We start from the raw sequence: 15653 nt of genomic DNA, 5'->3' as shown, positions 1-15653 counted from the left end.
CAGTGTAAACCCTGCGGGGGACCACGATGATTTGTCCGGGGGTCATCCTTGCCCAGCATCGAATCTCTCGACCCGTCGCGCAACTCGCCCGCGAGTCGGTTGCCGTGTCGGGAAAGGCGTTCGCCAGGGGCCCAATCTGATGATACTCTAATTATTTGCCCTTCTGCCATGGTGGAGTAATCTGCTGCAATTGGTGACCCGAGAGCTACCTACCGCGGTCCAGACACCTGGGGTTCATCGTGGGGGCTTCGAAACGTACTTTGAAGGTCGGAGAACACCCACACTCCCACCAGATAACGGCCAAGAATTCATCCCGAACCCGCTGTTGCTATCTTCCTTGCACGGAAGCTTTGATTCTATAAAGGACGTGACGCCGGCTGAATCATTCGCGCTTGTTCGGATGCCAATAGAGAGGGCCTACGTCATTGCACTTGTGTCACTCTATAACCGCCCACATTCATCACAATGTTAGGGACCGCACTTCCAGGGCGGACACTGGGCGACCAGCATGGTACTGCAGCAGGATTCTCATTATCCGCATCGCATTTTGCCATATTTGCTGTAGCAGGTGTTGTCTTGTATCTCTTGTACAACTGGGCCCTGCCTAAGCCGATCGCCGGAATCCCCTACAATGTCGAAGCGACGAAGCGCTTACTGGGAGACATCCCATCCGTACTCGATGGAATCAAACGCACCGGCGAGTTCAACGCCTGGGTCAACGAGCAGGCGGACAAGTTCAAATCACCACTCTTTCAAGTCTTCGTCCGTCCACTCGGCAAGCCATTGTTGATCCTCTCCGACTTTCGGGAAGCCCAAGACATCCTCATGCGGCGAAAGGACTTTGACCGGTCGTCCCTCGATGCCGACCTCCTCGAGGGTGCGGGCCGCAACCACCACATCCACCTCAAGACCGGCGACGAGTGGAAGAGGCATCGCAGGCTCCTTCAGGACCTCATGTCGCCGCAGTTCCTCAACGAAGTAGCGGCGCCGACGGTCTATGCAGGGGTTTCCAGACTGATCCAGCTGTGGAACGACAAGGCGCGGATCGCAGAGGGCCGGCCATTCTCTGTGGAGCTGGATATCTACTACGGTTCCCTGGACGCCGTCATGACGTTTACGTTTGGCGGCAGCTTCCCTAGCAGCGCGCTGCGCCCAACGGCGGACCTCGTGAAGGGACTGGGTGCGGAGGATATCAGGCGTCTACGGGGTTCGAGTCTCAGTAGCGACGAAGCGCTGGAATTTCCAACGGAAGAATGCGACGAGAAGATTCGAGCGACGCTCGGTGTAGCGAACTCGCTAGAGTATCTCCAAGGTTCACCGATTCCAAGACTCAAGTGGTGGTTCGTTGAGAGACTTCCCTCATTACGTCGCGTCTTCCACGTCAAAAGAACCTATGTGCGCGAGGAGATCTACAAGGCTTTGAATAGACTGCAGGAAGTTGGTGATGAGGAGTCCAAGGTTCTATCCGCTGTTGAGCTTGTTGTCCTCCGGGAGAAGAAGCTGGCAGAGAGCGAGGGCAGGGCTCCGGATTTTTTCTCCGAGATCATGGTTGACGAGGTAGGTGCCAGACGTTTCGCAGGAAAACTAAAGCTCGAAAATGTGTTAACATCTATGCCAGATCTTTGGCGTAGTTGTCGCAGGACACGATACAACCAGCACAACTATGTGTTGGGGTATCAAACTCTTTGCGGATAACCCCCAGAAGCAGACCGACTTACGCGAAGCACTTCGAGCCACCTTCCCCGACGCCGTCGCCGAGCAACGCAGTCCTACCGTTAAGGAAATTGCAGGAAACACGAAGGTTCCGTATCTTGATGCCGCCGTGGAAGAAATTCTTCGATGCGGCGGCGCCACCCCGCTCGTCGACCGCGAAGCAACCTGCGATACCGAGCTGCTAGGACACCACATCCCCAAGGGCACAGTCGTGATGTGCCTGAACAAGGGCCACAGCATGATGAAGCCAGCATTCAACGTCGAAGAGTCAAATCGCAGCCAGAGCAGTCAGAGTGCGAAGGTCAGGGCTTGGGATGACGATGATATCGGGCAATTCAAGCCGGAGCGTTGGCTCGTCAAATCATCCAATGTTCCCGGCGGGGTCGAGTTTGACCAGCAGGCAGGACCCCAGCTAGCCTTTGGGCTGGGAACTCGCGGCTGTTTTGGGAGAAGGCTGGCGTATCTGGAATTAAGAATCATTCTGGCGCAGATCGTGTGGAACTTTCAGCTTCTCCCGTGCCCGAGAGAATTGTCTGGCTATAGTGCCAGAGAGGGCCTGACATACAAGCCGAAGGATTGTTACGTGCGTCTACTAGCACTTGGAAACAAATAGAAGAAGGACTCTATATCATAATGATTGAAACCCTCCAGGCCTTTCTCTACAGGGCCCTTATTGAGGGAGACGAACAAGCCCAAGCTATCAGAGGGCCCTTCTCCACCTCTGGTTGTATTTCCGGCTCATGATGTTCCAAAAGCAATGAGCTACAGGCTATTGGGTGGCAGAAAGATGAATATGGTCAAGCGTATGACTTGGTAAGCATACTGCAGTAAAGTACTAGTTGGTTCTCATCAGATCTGTGTACTAATTGTATCAGATAGCCACCTTGCCTCTTCCCCTCCACTCCCCTCTTTTTTCCTTTCAGACAGATACTTTTTTTGAAGTGATGTGATTCCCCCGCCCTTCAACCCCTTCCCCTCCCTAAGCCATCTGGCACTCGGAGCAGCCGCTCCACCAAAGCCAATGGATGTTCACATCACTTACCTTACCAAGGGCTACAATTTCGTGCTCTTATACACTCAGAGTCATACATCATGCTTGATTTGCCCTTTAATGGATCCGCCTGGCCTCGTCAACCGCGCTTTCGAGCGGCCGAGAAGCGGCGGGACGGCGAAGACAGCGACCTACTTTCGATACCATACTACCTTGCGGAAGGAGGAGAAAGAGGAGAAGGTTTGTTATAGTCATTGCGGTCTTCATCGACGTCATCTCCGGGATCTTTCAGGGCCCTCGTCGCCTTGTTCTTTTTCTTCCGTATGTATGTGTAGAAGTAAGCCGCTACCGTAAAGACCGTGAGGATGAGCCAGACGAGGACGAAGACCCAAAAGTCTCTCGCGATGGCAATCTTGTGGGTCTTCTCGTTGAAGGAAAAGTAGTTGCTTCCGAATAATGACTGCGGGCGGGGGTATGTATGAGCATAACTGAGTCAACTTTGTTTACGTTGGAAACTACACTTACGCCGACGAAACTGCCTGGAAGATAGATGGCAGAAATGATGGTGACGATGCGTACGATGGCACTGTCGTCCACCGTGTTCTCGGTCAGGTCTTTTAGCTTGAGCGTCACGTCGCCCGTGTTCTTGATCTGAGTCTTCATCTCGTGGGTAAGGAGCTGCAGCTCCTGCTGATTATGCAGCGAGAGTGTATACGATGCCTACATGTAGGTGACGTAAAGGAAAAGAACGTTAGGAGCTTTCTGACTTGAAGTAGGCTGGATATTATGCTGGAGGAAGAGGATACTAACCAGCTCGACCGTGTTGTCTACTCTCTGGCGAAGCACGGCGGAACTGTCGATGTATCCACGGAGCATGGTCTCCATGGATCGTATTTCGGCGGCGGGGAACTTCCCGGTAGAGAGGATGCAGGCCGTAACCTCGAGATTGCTCTGGCAGCAGGCGCTGGCGAAGAGGGCGAGATCGTTGGTATTTCTCAGCTCGCGCACACTCTTGAAGGTTACCCAGACGTTGTGGTTCATCTTGGCATGGGGTACCATGGCTGTATTTAGCTGCGTGAGTAGATAAGTAGGTTAGAAGTGTCAGTCTCATCGGGGGATCTACCGAAACTCATGGCTTCACGCACTACTTTGGAGAATCTGTCACCTAGATGGCGGAGGTATGCCCGCCAGTTATCGAGGTAACAGGATAGGATATAATGGTGCAGCATCGCCGGCTGCGAGCAAAGGTCTCGCTTGAAGACATTCACCGTCGAGGCGCTCTTGTCGTCGTCGAGCTCCTCTGGGAATGTCTCCTCTTCTCCATCCTCTTCAATAAGATCCTGAAGTGTCTCTGCTAGCTCGCTCGCGGGCTGACAGTGTAGCAGTATGAAGAGGTCGAAGCCGGGCGTGTGTTGGTGGTAGACACCGACGTGCCGGAAGGACCACGCGTCGGGGCCGGACCGATCGTTCCGCTCCACGAAATTGAGCTTGTAGAGCAGCGTGTCTAAGATCATCAGGAGTTCTCAGAATTCTTCTTCGTTTAAGAGACAGAAAGGGAAGTAATAGGCGGGCGGGGAAGGCCTCACATGCGTCGTCGCCCTGAGGCACAAAGGTGCTATTGGCGCTGCCGGCCTCGGACTGGTGAGGCTCGTCGCCGAATGACAGGAGCACTCGTAGGAACTCAGCGCGCACTTTGTACCTATCGAATAGTCTGGCGGCTATTGACGAGGTGATGCGGAGCGGATTGATGGTTCTGGCCGACGATATGGAGCTAGATAACAGACGAAGATCAGCACGAAGCCCAATGAAAGCAATTCTGGGCCGGAGGTGACAGACATTATTCGTATGCCCGCGGTGGGCGTAGCATCGAGAACCCGATTGAGGTCATCCTCTTCCCTGACGATACTTGCGTGGAGTTTGTCTATAACCTTATTGTCAACCAACGCTGATTCTACGCACGCGTTGAGGAGGGGGGGCAATGAAGCATACTGTCGTTGTTGTCGTCAATATCCAGTACATCAAACAGCGTCTCCGAGTCTTTGGTGGCAAACGCCGTCACTGCTAGATCGTCCAGTTGGTTGCGGAGCCCAGCGAGGTTGAAGCCACTCTGCTGACGCGCAAAGTATGGATCCCAGCCGCTCATCATGCTCGTGAAGCTTTCGAATCCTTGAACCGAAACCGGTCAGTCCGTGAAGGGAACCAAGAGGACTCCAGACCGTCATATGGAAACCACTCGTAATGATGCGCATGAGGCATGGAGCAGAACTGGGCAAGGCTGGTCGATATTGTGCCTTGTGGTATGCCCGGGGCTGGGGCAGAAGTGTTTGCGGCTCGGCCCGGACCTCACAGCCTGATCTGTCTTTTTATGCCATGCAGTTGAGAAGCTAGACGGACCGGAATTTGGGGTAGGTGAGTTATTGAAGTAGTATGCGCGTAAGAAAAAACAGATTTGATCAGCCTCTCTGCTCCCAAAAATTCAAATTCTGACAACTTTCACCAGGAAACAATAAAACACAAATAGGAGGATTTCTCGGTGGGAGACGGACGGAACGAGACGGGAACAGGAGAGTAGAAAGCGTCTGAGCCTCTTGTGTGACGGATTCAGCCTCCGAAGTGTGGTATCACAGAGAGTAACACAGAGAGACAACAAGCCCCCGTGCCCCCCTTTATCCGAGGTAGGGAGAAAACATGCTTGGCTTACATTTCACCGTCACCTGACCAATCTTGTCCACACCCTCTTCATTTCGCTTCTCAGTTCAATTCGTCTATTTCACGAGGCTGCGGTGATGGCTGCCACATTGGATACACAACGCCGGACAAGCGCTTATCTTCGGCTCGAGGTGCCGCCTCCTGTCCGCCGCTCTCTCCGCCTCCGTTCCCTCTTTGCAGCCTCCCGAGCAGCATCGCGCCGGTCAGCAATCTGTGTGACAATCTCCCTGTTTGCAACTGTTAGTATCGGATCGGTAATCGGCCTCTGCCGTTGCGGCGACGCATGCCTTAGCTCGTTCTGCCCAGGATCAACACACGTCAGCCAGCATACCACCGATAGGAGGGAGAAGCGCAAGGGATTCTTCACCTCTTGAAGTTGCTCTGGACAGTCAAAGAACCAGCGGTCGTTCTCGTGCTGTACGAACAGTTGGATTACTGTATTCTCCCTAAAAGAGGTGAGTAAGATGAGAAGGAGGAAGACCTACTGCGATGCAAAAGTCAATATGATCCCCATATCTCTCCTGGAGCAGAACCAGTAATTCAGAGCCGAGAGTGACGTATCGTGATAGTCTCTGAGGTAGGACGTTGCGCACTAGCTCCATGGTCGAGCGTGGCAAGGATTCACTTCGCCGACGCAGTTGCCGTGATCCATGCGATGGGAGATAGAAAAAGAATGCTGATGGATGGGACGGAGCAGAGGATAAAGGAGGAGCCTCGTCGTGGATACCATGGAATCGCGAAGGAGAGGCTCACTTACAGCATTGGCCTTTTGTAATGGTGGAGAGATGTTGTACGACCTTTGAGAGCCTGGCCGGAGACTCGAGAGGTCAGTAGACACAAGAGACAGCGGCGCCAGTCAATGACATTGCGTAGTAAGTGGTGGACCAACCTGGAGGCCGGAAGGCTGGAAGCTGATGGGCTTTTCGATTCCTCCCGCCCACCCTCCACTACGCCCTAGGTTGCCTCTCAAAGAGAGAAGAACATAGGCGGCGAGCCAGTTCAGCTGAGCAAGCAGTCAGCAATGTGTGGAGGCAAACCTCATCCATAGTTAAGTGCTTGGGAGCTTCTATATCTCCCCTAAGAGTGTCTCCAACTCACGACCTGGTTCGGACAACGTTGCGTCTTTATAAACGAGGGCAAATGGACAACAAAACAGATGCCTTACGAAAAGCGCGCGGAGGGAACGGCAGCTCCTCCGGATGTGCGACGGGCTACCTGCGCTCCAGACCCGTCCGAAGCCCGACCTAGATTCTCCCTTCCACCGCCCCTTCTTCCTCGCCTCCAGAGTTCGCAATCTCTGGGAACATCAGGGTAATTTGAGAGATGTCCTGTTTGACCTGAAACCGCAACAGTTGAGTTCCGTCTGGAAACACTCACTCTTGTTCGTCACCTTCCTGGTCTATATCGAGGTTCCGCCCCTGCTTTACGCGCACATCTCCAGCCTACTCTTCAAAGATGGTGATGACACAACACCACGGTACCGAGACACGGAGATGCCGTATAGTGAAGCCCATCTCGAAGTGCTGAGTCTATCTCGAGGCAAGACGGCTAGGTGGGAAGAGCAATATCTATTTTCCCCGGCCACGATCGTCCTCAACCCGCAGGCGGCGCCGGCAATACAAGTCATTCCCAACACGCTGACGCGGATTCCGTTCATGGAATGCGACCCAGGACAGGAGCATGGCGGATACGGCGATGTCAAGGTAGGCATCTTTATCACGGGCCTTGCCGGTTTTTTTCATCGGATTTAATACATACTAACATGTCATTCTTTGCGAAGTTCTTCAAGCTAGCGCCTGAATACGTCGTAGATGAAGATCCTAGCCCTCGAAGCTGGGTGCCGGTACGTACTTTAGCTCCATCCAAACCATCTTCTACATGTGCTCCATACGTTTTATATCGTAATATGAACAATCTCCATTCATGTCACTATATATGGATCAGAGGCATCAAAACATAGCGTTACATCGTCACTGACATCACGAATGTACAAGGAGCACCAGCGGCAACCTCTCGTCGTCGCCGTAAAGTCCTTCCACAACCGCGACGACGGCCTCGCCAAGGCAAATAACATGCGCCTCCTCCGTCAGGGTAAGGCCGGCGACCATAGCATCTCGCTCTGCAACGCGGTTGTCGAACATGGCGGGCGGCATGGCGACGGTGATGAAGCAAGATCGTACGACTTCGAAGAGCGGTTTCCGCACGCCAACACCCACGGCTGGGGCAACCCTGAGCTCGCCCGAGCACTGCTGCACCAGTGCGTCAAGCTCGCCGGCGCACTCCTGTTCCTTCACTCGGGCTTTTCCGCGCCATCGGAGGGCGGCGAACGGTGGGTGCGGTGCGCACACATGGATCTCAAGCCGGACAATATCATCATATTCGGCGGTGACGGCGCCGTGGGCCGCTGGAAGCTGTGCGACTTTGGCATCTCCGTGCTCAAGGACGAGGAAAGCGAGGGCCCCGCGGGGGAAGACTATCATAGTTCCCATTATAGCCAAATGACCTTCAACACCAACGCGCGGCGTGGACGAGGTCAGTACCAGGCTCCGGAGGTGCCTGAGTTCTGGGACCCGTACCTTGCGGAGAGCGCCCGGAGCGGCGGCACAGACACGGGCACAGGCACGGCCGCACTTGTGGGGCGTGTCGGCCGGTCCGCCGATATCTGGTCGTTTGGCTGCATCTTCGCCGAAGTCCTGGCCTTTGCTCTTGGCGGGCCGCGGAACGTCGAGGGCTTCCTCGCGGCGCGGAGGCAAGTCTTCAACAACATCAGGGATGGCAACTTTCACTCGCCGAGCAACAGCAACAGCACCAGCACCAGTACATCGTTGTCGAGCCACATGGTGCGGCCTCAGGTACTGCGATGGCTCGGCGAACAATGTGCCACGGCTGCATCGCCTATCTGGTCAAACTGCTGGGCCGGTCATGTTAGGCGGATCTTGCGCGTCGACCCGCGAGAGAGGCCAGACGCGCAGGCATTGGAGCGTCAAGTACACCACGTCTGGGATGACGCGCTGAAGTGCCCAAGAGAGGCGACATCCAAGTGCGAGACTTTTCAATATGAGCCCGAATCGGAAAACGTGCCGGAAAGGCCGCTCCCTCAAGAACTGACCGCGATCCCTAAAGCCTCCTCATCGCCTCCTCCTCCTCATCTACCATCTGCTCAGCCTCCCCCTCCGGCACCGGCAACGGCGACGGCGACCCCCTTCAACGTCTCTTTTTGAGGTCCCTGTCAGCTCTAACCCCCATTTCACCGGCCGTGAGAAGATCATCGCCGAGATGGAGACCTTCTTCTCTGAGGATGACCGCTATGCTACGCAACAGAAGCGCCTTGTGCTGACGGGCCTCGGGGGCGTAGGCAAGACCCAGATTGCCACGGCGTTTGCCTACGATGCCTATAACGCCGGCCGCTACGCTACAGTCCTCTGGGTCTTTGCTGTAGACGAGCAGGAGGTCATCAAGTCGTTCACGCAGCTGGCCAAGACGCTGGGGCTCTTTCCCAAACTCAGCAAGTCTCTCGAAGACCGCGGGCAGCAGAACATGCCACCCATGGCGCTCGCGCTCCTGCAGTGGCTCTCGCGCGAGGAAGAGCAAAGGTCGTCCAGGTGGCTCCTCGTATTTGACAATGTCGATGATTTAGACAATCTTGACGTCTCGCGGTTCTTTCCCCGCGTGCCGTGGGGCCATATTCTCATCACGAGCCGCCGCAAGGAGGCCCGCCGACTAGATCGCCAGGTCGAGGTCGGCATGATGGACGAGACAGAGGCTGTGACCCTTCTCAAGAATTGCTCTGGCCGCCGCGGTGACGACGAAGAAGAAGCTGCGCGCCATGTCGCTTACAAGTTGGGATACCTCCCGCTGGCCCTCGATCAGGCCGGCGCCTACATTACGGGGCAGTCCATCGACTTTGCTGAGTACATGGATCTCTACCGCGTGAGCCACGACCAACTGCTTCGACACAAGCCACCGCGCGCCGTCTGGTCGTACGAGCAGACCGTCTTCACCACCTGGGAGATTTTCTTCCACGCAGTGGCCGCCAGAAACCCCGTCGCCGCGCGCCTCCTCGACCTGGCAGCCTTCTTCTACTCAGACGGTGCCCCCTTCGCGCTCATGTGCGAACTCGCCCAGGTCCGGGGCCCGGAGCTTCAACAACGGCTCCTCCTGCGAGACTTTGTCGATTTCGTCCAGACGTCGGCCGACTACGATCGTCTGGTCGGCCAAGCGCCCCCGGAGCTCATGGTCCCACGGCTGCAGGTGGTTGAGGCCATCGGCACCCTCGCGTCCTTCTCGTTGGTGGACCAGAAGACTATGTCAACTCATCCGCTTGTCCACTACTGGCTCAAGGAACGGCAATCGAGTGCGGACAGGATCAGGAGCGGCCGCGCAGCCATCTTCCTCGCCATGCGTGCCATCGTCAACGCCTACGACGCATCGCGCTTCGCCGAGGGCGAGACGTTGTACCCTTATCTCTTCATCTGCCTGGACAATCTCTATGACACGCCGGAGCTCCTCAGCGACACGGAGCTTCACAAGGTCGGCGCCTGCATGATCGCCCTCGACGCCTGGGTGCCCGTCTCCCTCAACCACGGCACGCTACACCGCGCCGACCGCTTCTACGACCTCGTCGCCGCCCACCGCGAGCACGCGGACTGGCGGATACCTGACGGATTGCTAGCGGTGCGCCGCGCCTTCCGGCTCATGAGCATGGGGCGGCGGAGGGAGTGCAGCGACCACTGCGCTCGCTACCTCGCCACATTCCAGCAGTGCTCGCGCTTGGACAAGATGTACGCCTCGTCCCTGGCGCAGACTTGTGCCCCCTGCTTCTTCCGCTTGGGAGACTACGACCGCGCCGAGCAGATATATGAGTACCTGGATGACTCGCTCGACGACTCGGGCGCCATGTTGGCTCGCAAACAGTTGGTTCTCGGCGCCATCAAGATCGACCGGGGCTTGCCGGACGAAGCCGCGGCCGTGCTCGAGGGCTGCGCTCGCGAGTTGCAAACGGGCATCGGCCAGCACCACTTTTTGCTTCGCGTGTGGCACCAGCTGATGGCTAGATCCCGCTTGGCACAGGGGTGGCCAGCCGAGGCCGAGGCTCAGGTGATGAAGGGGCTGGCGGTACGGATGAGGATGCTCGACGGCGGCAAGATGGAGTTTACCTTTAGTGACTACGAGCTCGCCGAGGTGTACGCCCAGGCTCTTCGGGCGCAGGGGCGCTTTGCTGAGGCGAAAGCCTGGATGGCCGAGCTGCTGGGAAAAACGGCGTCGGAGAAGCCGCGACCAGCCCGGAGCCTTGCGGAGCTGTCTCTGATCCTGATCGAGCTCGACGAGGCAACAGCCTTGTTTGGGGGTGGCCAAGAGGAGAGGCGAAGTATAGATGAGATGATGGCTAGGGCGGAGCGCAAGTTTGTCGAGGCTGCGGCCGTCTATGAGCTGGAATGGAATAGAGGGATGTGGTCGTTCAAGCACTTTCACCGGACGTTGGCGGAGTTTAGGGCGAGATTGGTACAAGAAGACTCTCAGTGTTGAGAAGGAAGCTCAATAGACGAAGTATTATTTCATTCCGTTTACCTTTATGCATCCGTCACGTCTTTGACGCGCTTAACATCGAGCGTCTTTCCACCGTAGGCCGCTACCAACTCGATGACCTTGTGGATGCCCTCAACCTCCTCCGGCTCCATGCCCACGCGCAGACAGGCCCTCAGATGCCAGTATGTCGGGTCCTGGAGATTCTGCGTCATGATCGCAGGGGTCACGACGAGCTCCGTCTCCTGTATATCGAGGATGCGATGGTCCGAGAGGAAAAGCCCATAAGACACGTTGACCGAGATCCATACTGGTGAGCGCGGTGTTAGAAATTCTGACAGCCAGATAATGTGAATATGTACTTCAAGGAAGGAACTCACGGATATCCTTATGGGCATGCAAAACCTCGACGGGGGCGCCCACCTCGCTCTTATACAGCACTTTGAGCACGGCCGCGGCGCGCTTCGAGGTCTCCGGCCCGATCTGCCAGTCCTCGCGCGAGCAGGACAGATCCGTGTCCTCGGGCCTCTCAACCTGCGAGACTGACGTGACGGCCTCGATAACGACGGGGATGCCGTTGATGATGATGCACTTGACCATGGCCTCACGCAGGCGGCGGATGAGGGCCTGGCGCTCGGCGGACGTCTGGTACTGGGGCTGGGCGACCAGGTGAGTGTAGAGGCTCCCGGCGAGCTTCTGCTGGCCTGATCCGATGAGCGAGGCGATCTGGATTATGAGTGAGTTGGCTGTCAGTCTTGGTCTTCCGATCAAACCTCGCTCGATGACGGTATGGGGTCGAATGAAGGGAAAGGTCTCATACTACGGTCAAGTACCATCCATGCTCGCGGAATCGAGGCGGGAAGCTGCCCTCAGCCTTTTCGAAGAGGTCTGTTAGAGCGGCCGGTGTAGTGGCCGTGGTGGGAGTGTTAGTCGGCGCGGTATTGGTGTTAGTTTCGTCCATCGTAGCTGGCCGAGCCGTTATAGTGCTAACATATCGTAATGACCTGGTCCGAGTCTGAATTGCCGCGAGGAGGGTCGTTGGTATTAAAATAGACCGGAATAGATAGCCATTTGGGGCTCCAGAATGGTGGGAACGAAGTAGAGGCCACCCCGCTACTCTGTCCGATCGGACAGTGCGAAGAAATCTCATTATTTGATACAGAGCCCGACTTCTAAGCTGTACGAGGACGGGATGTTGCTGGCGCGGGAGTTTGTTTTCTGTTTATCTTTCTGTGAAACTCTCAAGTCTCTAAAGGTGCTCCACGAGACCATTTAATCCGTCCAAAGTTTGCGGACTCTTCTCTGTATCACACGAAGCCCAACCCAAGGTAAGTTGTCCTGAGTACAGACTGCAGAGGAGGCAACGTCCTAAAGAATGAGAAAACAAGGCTGTGTGACTGTATGCATCAGCCCGGATAATGACGGGACCAGAAAGCAGGGACCGGGAACCCGGGCCGCCATCGGGACAACACTGTGCCTCACCGGTTGTCTTGAACGAACAAACGACTTGTGTGCGCATGGGCTTGCGCATAACTGGTATATCGCGGGTCTCACGCCGTCTCCTGTTTGATGGTGTGTTACTCAATTATCTCTGAAATGTCATTCGTCAACGTCCCTTCACCTTCGTGTCACCTCAGTGAAGAAGAGGGGGGATCAAGCAGGCTGGCCGTTTGAGAGTGAACAAGGCAAGGCTACCTACCTTAGCCATAATATACCTTTCACCGGCGGGAAACTTAAGACACCCGCATCACCGCTGTAGTTGCTTTTCATTCACTCGCGTGTAGTCGATTCCTTGATGTACTCGTGGCGTAGATTGACTTGTTGCCTACTATAGGGGACACGTTTGCGGCTGTGTCGGTTGTTTGCGCAGATGATGTGACGCTCAAAAGAACGAAAGTGTGCCGGCCTGTTCCCTTCAAACTGACCGATTTCATGACTCTTATCTTCAAGGGAGTGTTTTTGTTCACGCGAGTGTCCTGCAACAAGCTATGGCGACCACTATGGGTATCTTCAAGACAGGGAGAAAGTGAGGATGATCGTCTCCCGAGCTGACTTTCTAGGTAAGTATATTCCAGACTGAGGGGCTGGTAAGCAGCTTACTTACCTTATGTAAGACGCTGCTACGAGCTTCCGAGGCTTCCTGAGTATTCCTCCGTTCGAAGGGATACGTCCATCATCAATCAGCCTCATATCGAATGAGAGCACGACAGTATTGACCGAAACGCGAAGGTAACTCCCGCTTCTCTCGCTAATGTACTCGTTGCCGTCGAGGCACTCGCCTCAGTCTTTTAGCTGGTATCCTACAGAATTTGACAAAAACCTCCTTACACCCAAAAACATCGCTACCTAAGCTCGAAGACCAGGAACCAGTCAAGCAATTGAGATGCTCTCTCTCTCTCTCTCTCTCTCTATATCCATCCCGCAGCCTACTCAGCTCGAAAACAGCCGGTTTTTCCATCTCACTTCCCCTATGCTCACCCCCCCAGTGATCTGCAGAATCCATTTCATACCATCCGAGCCTTCTAAAGAGACGGCTACCCACTCGCCTTCTATGGCGCAGCCGCCAGGCGCTCCACCTCCTTCATGAATTTGCTCACCTCGGGGTCCAGCGGCAGCGTCCTCCTCATCTTGGACTTGTTCCCGATGACCTTGAGACCGCCGAGCGATCGCGCGCGGCTGAGGGCCACGTACGTCTGCCTTCCATCCCAGACGTCCTGCAGGTTGACGCTGACGTGATCGAGCGACAGGCTTTGGCTCTTGTGGATGGTCATAGCCCAGCCTGGGACTAGGGGGATCTGCGTGCGCGCCGAGTACGACTTCAGGACCTTTTTGTGCCCGTCGACAGTGGACTCGAATGCTGTTTCGATGTCGTGCATGTTACAGTAGGGCAGGATGACGTGACTTTGGCCGTTTGCGAATATGATTTCAGGGACTGTGCGGTGGAGAAAGGGGTACGAAGGTTAGCGGTTCAAGACTACAACTTTCTGGGCTGAACAGCAACAAGGGAGAACTCACAACCCTTAGCGCCCAATGGGCCATTGATGTAGGCGTTGATTTGGCCGTCTCTCGCGCATGCGACTTGGTAGCCGTAGCTGTCTCCCTTGTAATTCTTCTTGTCGGGCATCTTAGGCTTGTCGCGTTCTTCCAGCTTCCTCACGAAGCGGACAAGCTTGCCCTGGCTGCCGTTGCAGAGACCATTCTCAACGTCGAGCTGCGGGTTATTTCCTAGCGCGTTAATCCGACTACCCTTGGAACGATGTGCGCTGTGGCGCGGCCAGAGGGGAGAGGGGAGGGGGAAGAACTCACGTTAGCCAGCAGCACGACCGGCATGCCGGCCCTTAGGGCCAGATTCTGATCGAATCGGTTCTTTTCGTTATTGTCGCCGAGGTCTCTTGGGTAGTCCAGGGCACGAAAGAGTTCTTTGTGGCTGGGAAGCTTTTCGAGCTCCCTGTCGTTGTGTTCCTTGGCTTTCTGCTTGTGGCTGAACAAGGCTATACCATTCCTGACTTGGCGGGGCTGCAGCAGGACGTTGAGATCGGCGTCAGTTGTGTGGCCAAGGCGGATGTTCTGGAGCATGGTGATAAATTGCTCGTCGGTTTGCCGATGGATCTTGGTTAGATGAATGTATCTATTTGCCCGGGGTATTAGGTCTGCGTCCTCCGTCCTGCCATCAAACGGATCATGATACTCACCGGAAGTCACACTCTGCCCAGGTCCGCGAATTGAAAGCCCATTTCTGGGCATCCTGAAACTTAGGGTGATCATTGTCTCGAGGACAGAAGTGTAGGTTGCCTCTCTTGTCAAGATCCATGTTTCCACAAGGCGTCGAAATTCGACTCCGCTCATTATACTCCACCTCGACTGTGCAGTAGGTGAACGGTCGCACAGGTGGAAGCTGGCAGAAGTCCCCGACGGCGATGACCTGAATACCGCCGAACGGTCGCTTCACCGAATACACGGTCTGGTTTCTGCAGATCTTGTCGTCGCCGCGGGTGAACGACTCCCGTCGGAGCATGCCGATAACGTCGGAGAGCCGGTCGAGGAACTCGCTCTCGACCATGCTGATCTCGTCGATGATGAGGACATCGGTGCTCGTGATGCGGTCCCACACGGTTTCGCGACGCGCCTCTCCGATGAGAGTCCTAAGTGTCTTCGCCGGGGCGGTGGTGTCCCATCCAGCATAGGAATATGTTGTCCTGCCGTTGATGTTAGTGGCGGCCTGGCCCGTGGGCGCAACGAGGTAGACGGTCTTATTCTGGGCGCCGAAGGCCTTGTTAAGGGCCTTGACCAAGACCGATTTGCCGCAGCCGCCGGATCTGAGAGGGTCAGTCATGACCCGATTTTCTTTCTCCTTCAGTAGGGATGGACCTACCCCGTGATGAAGAGGCTGTGGCCCTGCATTGCCAGATCTAGGGCGTGCTGCTGTTCAGGGCACAGGGGAAATTCTGGGGCGGCCTTTGCGACTGCCGGGCCTTTCTCGCCTTTCGGGCGATCATTTTCGCGTTTGATGTACTCGTTCGTTTGATCTGAGTAACCCTTGAGAGGTAAAAACCCCTCCGATTCCCTCATTGCTTCTTCCTCGTCGTCAAAACCCGCCTCCCTTTTGATCGCGGCCTCACGGAAATCATCCTCTTCCTTCTTGATTGTTGCCTGATCGGAATCATTCTTTTCCTTCTTGATTGCCGTCTGGCGGGAATCATCCTCCTCCCTTTTGATC

The 15653-nt window shown here is 55.5% G+C and overlaps 4 protein-coding genes across 4 annotated transcripts; 2 read left to right on the top strand and 2 right to left on the bottom strand.

The window, feature by feature from the left end:
- Nucleotides 1–465: 465 nt before the first annotated feature.
- On the top strand, nt 466–2326 carry N0V96_003318 (uncharacterized protein; the record flags this gene model as incomplete). The annotated part of the gene is made up of 2 exons (XM_053191100.2): nt 466–1557; nt 1619–2326. The coding sequence occupies 2 exons, from the start codon at nt 466–468 to the stop codon at nt 2324–2326; spliced, it is 1800 nt and encodes a 599-aa protein (XP_053051525.2).
- Nucleotides 2327–2912: 586 nt separating this feature from the next.
- Nucleotides 2913–4218, bottom strand: N0V96_003317 (uncharacterized protein; the record flags this gene model as incomplete). The annotated part of the gene is made up of 4 exons (XM_065756800.1): nt 2913–3164; nt 3230–3394; nt 3515–3775; nt 3973–4218. 4 exons carry the CDS (start codon nt 4216–4218, stop codon nt 2913–2915), a joined length of 924 nt encoding a protein of 307 aa, XP_065614567.1.
- A 2394-nt stretch (nt 4219–6612) lies between these two features.
- N0V96_003316 (uncharacterized protein) lies at nt 6613–10939 on the top strand (the record flags this gene model as incomplete). Its single annotated transcript, XM_065756799.1, has 4 exons — nt 6613–7116; nt 7194–7256; nt 7408–8265; nt 8675–10939. The coding sequence occupies 4 exons, from the start codon at nt 6613–6615 to the stop codon at nt 10937–10939; spliced, it is 3690 nt and encodes a 1229-aa protein (XP_065614566.1).
- Nucleotides 10940–10983: 44 nt separating this feature from the next.
- N0V96_003315 (uncharacterized protein) lies at nt 10984–11776 on the bottom strand (the record flags this gene model as incomplete). Its single annotated transcript, XM_065756798.1, has 3 exons — nt 10984–11246; nt 11317–11640; nt 11770–11776. The coding sequence occupies 3 exons, from the start codon at nt 11774–11776 to the stop codon at nt 10984–10986; spliced, it is 594 nt and encodes a 197-aa protein (XP_065614565.1).
- Nucleotides 11777–15653: the final 3877 nt, after the last annotated feature.

Source organism: Colletotrichum fioriniae (assembly GCF_027942845.1).
Source record: "Colletotrichum fioriniae strain IMI 355084 chromosome Unknown scaffold_3, whole genome shotgun sequence".
NCBI lineage: Eukaryota > Fungi > Ascomycota > Sordariomycetes > Glomerellales > Glomerellaceae > Colletotrichum > Colletotrichum fioriniae.
The sequence above is the reverse complement of the archived record's forward strand: the minus strand, read 5'-3'. Positions and strand labels throughout refer to the sequence as shown.